Raw genomic sequence first — 10,529 nt, forward strand, 5'->3', positions numbered from 1 at the left:
GATTTTCTCTTAACATACGATTGTTAGTGTATACCTGCAACTGACGAAGTTAAAAAATGCGGAAATACCACAACCGTTTCTGCACGATCTTCTTCTTCTACTGATATATATTAATATTTTAAAACGTACTAAATCTCTAAGAGATACTATATCCTGATGAATACCGTAGTAAATTAGCCTTTTCATGATGTATCAAATTCAAGTATGATATACAGATCGCTATCTGTAAACTAATACAGTTTTTGTTGCACACAATGGAAAATACAATGAGACAGAATTTGCATTGGATATAGGTTACCATTTGATCAGGAAATAAACGATACTTTAGTGTAACTGGGGAAAACTACTAAATGAAATTCAACAATGTTTCTTGCCGAAGAAAGTCAATGTCTCGTAAAATTTAAGTAAAACATATTTTACCTTAACTGTGTATGGCACACATTGTAAATGGTAAGAATACGTGAACTATTTGAATACTTTCTAGAAATACACTGTCGAATTTTCGATATCATTTATGGTAGTACTAGTGAAAAATAAACTAACGCGTGCTAACTTTTATGTATGTATGTATGTATGTATGTATGTATGTATGTATGTATGTATGTATGTATGTATGTATGTATGTATCTCTCTCTCTCTATATATATATATATACAAATACATACATAGATATATACATATATATATGTATATATACTTATATATACATAAATATATGTACATACATATAAAAAACATATATATATATATGCATACATATATATGCAAACATATATACATGCATATACATACATATAGATATATACATACATATATCATATATATACAAATACATATACATATATATACACACATATTTATATACATACACATATCTATGTATATATACCTAAATATATACACGTACAATATATACACATATATAGGGAGAATTCACAAAAGAACACAAAAGACGAAGACAGGTGGTGTAGACAACAAACAGATGTATTAGTATAACGCTTGGGAAATGAAAAGTCTTTAACGTTTCGAGCGTACGCTCTTCTACAGAAAGGAACACAGAAAGAAACAAGGAGCGAAAATAAAATATGTGTAGTTGCTAGCGATCTATCATGTATATATATATATATATATATATATATATTATATATATATATATATATATACACATATAAATATACTTATATATGCACATATATACATATATATATGTATGTATATATATATGTATATACTTATATATATAGACATATGTATATACATATATATATATATATTATTTATATTACACACACACACACACACACACACACACACACACACACACACACACACATATATATATATATATATATATATATATATGTTCTCTGTGTGATGAGTCTCACCAATTAACCAAAAAGTCTATAAAAGATACTGGAAAATTAAAATGTATGCGGTAGAACAGAATCACTATTGTAGAAATGTCTTAATTTTCGTTCAAAGTCGAAGTGAATTGTAGCACGAAAATTACGATTATATTGATAAATCCCATGAAAATTGATACTTGAAAAATTAACAAGTGTATGTTAAGGTAATTCCTAAAATAATGGAGGTACTCGAAGCTATATAATGTTTTCCCCATATATCGTCATAATATTAGTAAATCGTAAAAATTTGGTATTAGAAATACTCTGCTGCTTATTCTAAGAAAATTATTTTCTCGAATCCTCAGCTAACATTGAACATTTAGACATCGGCAAACTTTTTACAACACAAAGCTGTATAAATAAAACACGTAGACCTCTTGTACATAAAGAACAAAATCGTTAAATTCTCTATTTAATTTTAGCATGGGTCCCAAACACTCAGCACACGTTAGTGATTATAAAGGTTTGTTTCCATCGATTAAAATAAAATGTTCTCACACAGGAGGTTGATACAGTCTTTGCATAACGGCAATCCACAAACGAATGACAGAATCCAGAATATCTACATCTTTTGCTATAGACCGATTCAGATACAAGTAAGAAAGATTGTCAAGCTTAGAAAATCCTGAAATGCGTCTTACCTGGGGCATCCACACTATAGCTCCTGTAGACTTGACGACGACAAGAGCCTCTCGGTGTTCTTCGGTTCGCTCATCTGCACTGTAAATAATCGCAAATTGTAACAAATAAAGGTCTGACGTAAACTTTGGAAACATAGCATTCACGCAAGTTATAATTTGTCTGTTATAAGGAATATTAGGAAATGCATAAAGCTATATGACGAATCTACAGTAACTATCACACCATTTTTATAAATGCAGAAATGCTCACTTTGTTCTCTTATATGTAAGTACACATTTTGCTAAATTTTGTACGACTTTTTCATTTCAACCTTTTCACGCTTATTCGTTCATTCCTCTCTTCGTTCTTTCTCCACATCGATATTCTTCCCTGTTTTTGTGAAAACTCTGTATCTCTGCCGTAAGGCTTCATTTCTACACACGCCACCTGAATTCAATTCGTCCCCAGTCGAAAGACACCTGTTGTTATGTCCTGTTATTATTATTATTATTATTATTATTATTATTATTATTATTATTATTATTATCATTATTATTATTATTAATTTTATTGTTGTCCGGATGTTTTGTGTTCTAGTCTCATTTTGTATTTCATATATATATATATATATATATATATGTGTGTGTGTAGGCATGAATACGCGCCTGTATGTCCGTTTCTATATGTTTGTGTGTGTGTTTTCCCCCGAGAGAGTTCATTCATATTGGATAGGTTGTGCATGGTTAGGATGAAGTCAACGTTTATTGTGCAGTGGAATAAATCTGCCACGTAACCATGTGACCAACAACCAGTGGTCATTTATATTCAGAAATGGTGACGAGCAAGGCAGCTAGCTAGCAGAAACGTTAGCGCACCGGACGAAATGCGTAGCGTTAGTTCGTCTGTCTTTACGATCTGAGTTCAAATTCCGCCGAGTTCACTTTGCCTTTCATCCTTTCAAGGTTGATTAAATAAGTACCATTTACGCACTGAGGTCGGTTTAATCGACTTAATCCGTTTGTCTGTCCTTGTTTGTCCTCTCTGTGTTTAGCTCCTTGTGGGTAGTAAAGAAATAGAAATAGGTATTTCGTCTGTAGCTACATTCTGAGTTCAAATTCCGCCGAGTTCACTTTGCCTTTCATCCTTTCAGGGTTGATTAAATAAGTACCATTTACGCACTGGGGTCGGTTTAATCGACTTAATCCGTTTGTCTGTCCTTGTTTATCCTCTCTGTGTTTAGCCCCTTGTGGGTAGTAAAGAAATAAGAAATAGTGACGAACATCGTCATTATTGGCACTTTTTATGTTCCTAGTTAAGGTTGAAATATAACATTTTGATATCATTATCAATAGAAGCGGTAATCTGGCAGAAGCGTTAGTGTTTCGAAATAAATTCTTTGCAGTATATATTCCAACGCTTAAACAAGTTTTTGCGAGGTCAAATTTGCTTTTGATTCTTCTGAGTTCTATATAATACAGGACTAGTCAAGCAGTATAGGGTTGAATGTAATCAATTAGCTCTCTCATACACACGAAACAGCGGCCTTGTACTTAAACAAGAAACCATTCTAAAAAATAGTATTTGAAGTGGTACCCAGCAGAAACGTCAAATCTTCGGAGAAACTGAAAATAACTCGCTGTATTTTGTCACTTTTATTTTTGCATGCGTCAAGTTTAAATTACACCGAGGTCAACATTGCATTCCTCCTCTTACACCACCTCCTCCTCCTACATCTCCTCCTCCCCTCGCCTCCTCCTCCCCTCCCCTCCCCCCATCCTCCTCATCATCAACAACAACAACCTCCTAAACATTAGTCTCGATCCTAGGATTCATACACCCAATTTCCAGGTTTCTATGGCATCTGTGGCGGGGCTTACAGCTGAGTGGGCTGGAACAACGTGAAATAAAATGTTTTGTTGAAGAACACAACGCACCGGGGGTCAATACAATAAGGTATCAACTAATTACTGAGTAGATATAATGGATTAACTCCCTTCGAAATTTCTGGCCTTGTGTCTAAATTAAAAACAATATATTTTTTTGTATAAATTATCTGATATGTAATTTTTCTTCTGATTTGCAATAAGTGGAACATTCAATTAGGGAACAGGCGTAGGAGTGGCTGTGTGGTAAGTAGCTTGCTTACGAACTACATGGTTCCGGTTCAGTCCCACTGCGTGGCACCTTGGGCAAGCGTCTTCTACGATAGCCTCGGGCTGAACAAAGCCGTGTGAGTGGATTTGGTAGAGAGAAACTGAAAGAATCCCGTCGTATACATGTATATGTGTATATGTATGTATGTATATATGTTTGTGTGTCTGTGTTTCTGTGTTTGTGCGCCCCTCCCAACATCGCTTGACAACCGATGCTGGTGTGTTTACGTTCCCGTAACCTAGCGGTTCAGCAAAAGACCGATAAAGAAGTACTAGGCTTACAAAGAATAAGTCCTGCTCGACTAAAGTTGGTATTCCAGCATGGCCACAGTCAAATGATTGAAACAAGTAAAAGAGTAAAAGAGAGAGTGAAAGAGAGATAGAATACTTTAATGTTCATTGTAAAGCATAAGGTAAAGGCTCGATTTCAGCTAAAGTTTAGTCTTCTGTATTGCATAGTAAACTTTTTTCACTCTTCCTTCGTCTGTGTTAATTTTCAATGTAAAGCAGAATGTAAAGGTTCGAATTTTGTTAAATTTCCTTGTTTTCTATTTTTTCTGTTTCCCCCTCATCCGCAGAGATACGTTTGAACATCTTTATATTTTTCACATACTGCTCTTGGAAATTAAGTTTATGTTACTAATGAATTATTGACAAAGTAAGACTTTCAACATTATGTTTAAACTTAGCAGGGCAGGTAGGACTGCAAAAATGTCGAACCAGATGTTTTGTGGTAATTTGTTCTAGTTCTTTTTATTTTGTGTACAAGTGCCACCATGGCCGATTTATACGGCACACTTAATCTGGCAATCGGTTTAAGACAACTTTGGTAGATTTTAGAGGAATTCACTATGTCGCAAGAATTCGATCCAGCTTTCAGTTTGATGATATCTTTCTACTAGGCTCAGAGTCTCTGTAACAGGTTATGGGTACTGCTTTCCCGAGTGATTTAAATATAATAAAGCACACAGAGCGATACAGGAGAAATAGAATGAAACATGAGAGCGAACAGAAATTTCTTTATCTATCAAGCTCGTCACAGTCAGTAGCATTCAAATGTTTTTCATCGAAGAAATTCATTCAAACTGCTAAGGGTTTAATTTACGGAATATTGATGAAATCAACCCCTTTTGAGCACTGGAATTAATCTATTGCAACACAAAGTCCCATATCTGCCCAACAACCAAAGGCCGTTTACTGTCAGATATGGTGACCAAATTCTACGTATTTTAAAAAAATTTCCTATACAATAGGATAAGTAGACCTCAAACATTAGGTATAGTTTTCCTTAAGTTAATGTTTTGTAAGCTGTAGAATACTTAGATGTTTTTGGTGCGATTGGCGGTTGACGAGAGGATAGACGTAATTAGATTTTTTTCTTTGATTAAAGATTCATAAGGGTGCGTTAACTCCGGTCTTGCAAGCTCTCGAGATTAAGAATAACTAATTCATTTTTATAGTAAAAGAACTATAACAAACAAAGACATCTACATAATTAAGCAATGTTGATGGCTGATGATTAATAGTTTTTTTCCCCATACAGCTTGCGTCTGCGCGCGTACACGCACACACATCTTATCTTTTACTTGTTTCAGACATTAAACTGCGGCCATGCTGCATCAGCGCTCTGAAATAGTTTTAGTCTAATGAATCAACTCCAGTATTCATTTTATAAGTCTGGCATTTATTATAACGGTGTCTTTTGCCGAACAGCTAAGTTACGAATACATAAACACAGCAACACTGCACCTGCGCCCAAAAAGTCACGCCATATGTGTGTGTGTATATATATAATATATATATATATATATATATATATATATATATATATATATATATATATCTATATATATAAAAGGCCAGTAACAGGTTGCTTAGCCACATACCGAAAAATTAGAAATAGCAGCCAAAGACTGCTTATTTCTATATATATATATATATAACTATAAATATATATATATATATAACTATAAATTGAAACAGAAAACCTACGAACGGTAACCCGATATCCCGTCAGGCCCTCCCGTATTAAGAGCCTGGAGGAGAGGAACGAAGTGAGGAAGAGGCAGACAAAGACGAAGAACAAGGAAGTAGTAGTAGTAGTAGTAAACGAAAGATGAAAGGTGTTATGCCAAAAACGTCATGAAGAGTATGATGCTAATAACGAGAATAGGTCAAAAGATGGGCAGTGAGAGCGCCATGACAGCCTTCACATTATTATACACCCTATTAATAAAGCATATTACTCTAACTCCAATATTCGAGTACTATTTTTTCCCACCTTGTTTCAAATTTATATACTTTATATATATATATATATACATATATATATATACCAGAATAAGTATATAATTTGAAACAAGGTGGGAAAAAATAGTACTCGAATATTGGAGTTAGAGTAATATGCTTTATTAATAGGGTGTATAATAATGTGAAGGCTGTCATGGCGCTCTCACTGCCCATCTTTTGACCTATTCTCGTTATTAGCATCATACTCTTCATGACGTTTTTGGCATAACACCTTTCATCTTTCGTTTACTACTACTACTACTACTACTACTACTACTACTACTACTACTTCCTTGTTCTTCGTCTTTGTCTGCCTTTTCCTCATTTCGTTCCTCTCCTCCAGGCTCTTAATACGGGAGGGCCCGACGGGATATCGGGTTACCGTTCGTAGGTTTTCTGTTTCAATTTACCGGCGGCTGTCCCACTGTATCTTCAGTTTACCTGGCTGTCAGAAACAGGTGCGATGCACTGGTGTCATTTCCTTCTAGCCAGAATGGTATTTAATGATTTCTGATTTAGATTTCCGTTCTGGCACTGAAGCAAACCGCCGCGTTTTTAATTAATGCATTTTTTAAAGGTTTATAATCTTTATGGATATTTTTCATGTTTACTTTTCCGAAATTCAGCCGGGAGCAAATACATAATTTCATTAAAAAAAGATAGTTCTCTTTGGGTACTCTCATGAAGCAATCCATAATTTAAAGAGATTCGGAGGCGTTTTAATACACATATAATTTATGCTGAGGGGTGCCTGGATGTAGTCAACGAATGGCCTCTATATGTGATCATTTGATTTGCTAGAAACTGCAGCCAATTTTCCATCAATTTACACTGCCTTGTTTTTACCTCTTTGTTTTTAGAATTAGCATATGTGATAATAGCTGAATAAAAAAATTGAAAAAAACTCCCGATAAAACAAAGACCATGATTGATAAGGGAGTTAAAGCAGGGTTAAAAAAGAACAACAACAATACTGAATATCAGACGCATCAGAGATTTTTTTTAAAGTTGTTGTCGTCGACCCTCTCCCTGTCAGTGAAGCAGTCATAGTTCTCTCCTTCTAACTTTTCTTCCTCTATCTTTCTTCTCCCCTTCTTATTACCATGGTTCACAGTTTTTATTCAAATAATTATGGATATAAGTGTGAAACGAAAGGACTCTAAATATAAACAAAAATACAAATAAAAATTATACAAGTAAAATTACTTACTAATTATAAAGTTTAAAGTCAGGTTTCCATACTTTATCTTGGTGGATTCGTACGTTCGTCACACCGCCATATTGTGCTGGATCCCAAACAAGAAACTCATCTTTCCAAGCCTGCAATAGATTTATACATTATATATATTTATCATTCTGTTGATAATTATATATTTAGAAATTTCTATGCGAAATCTTTTCAATGCAAATTATCATTTCCCTTAATAAGGGAAAAAATATTTGTATGTGTCGAATATATGAGTTCGACAGAACGAAATATACCACAGTTTGCTATGAATGATTAAAATGAATACATATTTATTCTCGTTCTTTATTTGCACTATGAGTATGTTGTTAAATAATGGTTACATTACTAACCCTTTGTGCATGGTGTATATATATATATATATATATATATATATATATATATATATATCCACACACACACGCACATACGTTGGGTTATCCCATAAATAATGCGTTTCTTTCAGTTGCATGAACGAAATGTCAGAGGGGGACAGGATAAACTACCTGCATCATCTTGCTATAAAAGCAGGTAGTAATTTTACCTTGTGTTTACTCTGAGTGCATATTTTGGAGAGTGATTATTTCAAAGCTATAATGTAAGTGACAAAGGAATATATTCGGTTTATTTATGAGTTCGATAATGCCAACAACGCACCGGAAAGTGCGAGGAATATTTATGCAGTATTTGGGGATCGGCCAATAAGCGTAAGCCAGTGTCAACGGTGGTTGCAGAAATTCCGAGCTGGAAACTACGGTCTAGAAACAAGCCTCATCCTGGAAGATCTCTAGAGCTCGACGTGGATGTCCTGCAAACCCTGGTGGAGCAAAATCCCATTGTAACTGTTGAGGAACTAGAAGAGAAGCTGATAGGTGCTGTCCTTCCTACCCACCGATGAAATCATCAAATAAATATGATTTCCGAAGTATTCTTAACCTTATCTCTATTGTTAAGTGTTAACTGGCCAATATGACTCGCGCAAAATGCCATGATGTTTACGCTTATATGAATTCAGATCGAACTTACGGCTAAAAATTACTAAGAAATGCCTCTTTTTATAATTTCTTCAATGTTTCCACATTTAGAAGACACTAGACATAGATTACACTAGGAAATAATAAGATAAAAAGCGACGTGAACTTACATATCTGTCCCAAACACTCAATTTAAGAATTTGATTCTTTTCATCGAGGTCCATAATTTGTATAAGTTGTATGCTAAACTTAACAGACACTGGCATGGAACTGTTACGAACTGGACGACCGTCAATTCCACGTTTTTCGTACAGTAGCAACAAATCCCTTATGATTTTCTTTTCGTCAGGGATTTCAATGGGAGCTGAAAATAGAGAAATAGAAACAAAACATATATATTGGGGAAAAGGAAAGGAAAACAAAGCAAAACAAACAGTTATCACAGAATAAAATAAAATCAATGGTTTTGGTAAGTTTGGTAACTAGAAGAGAAAATTTTCTGTTACTAGCAATGCAATTATATTCCATCGACGTGGAGGTCCAAAATTTCCAATATCTGTAAAATTCAAATCTATGTCTTGAAGAAAAAAAATACATAAGGGAAATATATCTGTAAAAAATGAGATGTTTGTGGCCGGAGTGCGACTCACCTGGGGTTAAACAAAACAAATTATCAATAGTAGATATAGAAACTGTCTGAGGTAGACGACTTTATCAATAAAAACAAATGGAGTATTCTAATATTTAAATAGGTCTAGTCTAAAATTGAAAATTAATTGCAATTTCGACTTAAAAGGAATTCATCTTTTGACATAAGTGCTGGCCAAATATTCAGAAAAGCGCCATATGATATGAGTCTATGTGTGTGTGTGTATTATATACGTATATCACATTCATATAATGCACAGTCACACACATACACACACGTATTCTGAAAATTGAATTAGTGTAAACAGAGTAATTAGAATATGTAAAATGTTTCAGAAAGCCTCTGTTATAGTCTAACTTTCAATGATCTATCCTGACTTGTTAGTAAAAGCCGCCTCTCATAAGAATTCTAAGAATTTAGAGAATACAAAACGATGCATAAGCGAATCACTAAATAACACAGTATGAATATATTGATATTTTGCGACAGATTCTGTATACACACAAGAAAATGGTCAAAAAAGGAGTAACTGCTAATAGACTATACGTGTAACTGTATTGGTATAACATTTCTAATACAATAGTGTTTACTAGGAAAAAAAAGTGGGGAAAATTCATATATGGTGTTGATAACAATTTGTTCGAATTTCAACCAATCATATTCTCAGCTTTTGAGGGGCTAAACCTAGTTGACATTATTTTTGCATTCGAATTAAATGTATATATGCATTCGTCTTCTGCGGTATTTGATTTGAGTGAATGCATGTCATCATTCGTAATATTTCAACTAATGTTCCGCAGCGTTTTTCGCCTCCTATTGTCATCATAAACAACCCATATCGCATATATACCGTTATATATTTATGGAGTTATTTTTTGTTACTTTTAGTTTTCGTTCCGGTTCATTGTTAAAAAGAGCACATATCTGAATGTGATCATTTCAAATTAATCGGAGATTAAGACTAATTTGAGATTAAGACTAATCTAAGATTAATTTCTCAAATGTCTCTTTTCTTACTTTACAAAGGGTGAAAAGTGATTTAAAAGAAATTTGGGTGATACTTCTAGGAGGCCAGTGAACGAGCAGAGTGCTCAGTGTTTCTAACTTTTAAGCATACAAATATTGTATTATGATCAAAATACTGCGTAGCTCAAGACGAAGCTTATCTAACGATCCTGGATAATTTGTACGAAATGACTTTTATGTGGAAGA

The 10,529-nt window shown here is 34.0% G+C and overlaps 1 protein-coding gene across 3 annotated transcripts in view; it reads right to left on the minus strand.

The window, feature by feature from the left end:
• Nucleotides 1–10,529, minus strand: part of LOC115229990 (acetylcholine receptor subunit alpha-type acr-16-like) — a 918,018-nt gene that overhangs the window by 136,381 nt on the left and 771,108 nt on the right. For all 3 annotated transcript variants that reach the window (XM_036507280.1, XM_036507286.1, XM_036507291.1), the window contains 3 exons: nucleotides 8,839–9,032; nucleotides 7,680–7,789; nucleotides 2,048–2,126 (listed from right to left, as the gene is read on the minus strand). In XM_036507280.1, the coding sequence (XP_036363173.1) occupies nucleotides 2,048–2,126; nucleotides 7,680–7,789; nucleotides 8,839–9,032 (383 nt within the window). The remainder of the gene's footprint in view (nucleotides 1–2,047; nucleotides 2,127–7,679; nucleotides 7,790–8,838; nucleotides 9,033–10,529) is intronic.

This window comes from Octopus sinensis, linkage group LG1 (genome assembly GCF_006345805.1).
Source record: "Octopus sinensis linkage group LG1, ASM634580v1, whole genome shotgun sequence".
Lineage (NCBI taxonomy): Eukaryota > Metazoa > Mollusca > Cephalopoda > Octopoda > Octopodidae > Octopus > Octopus sinensis.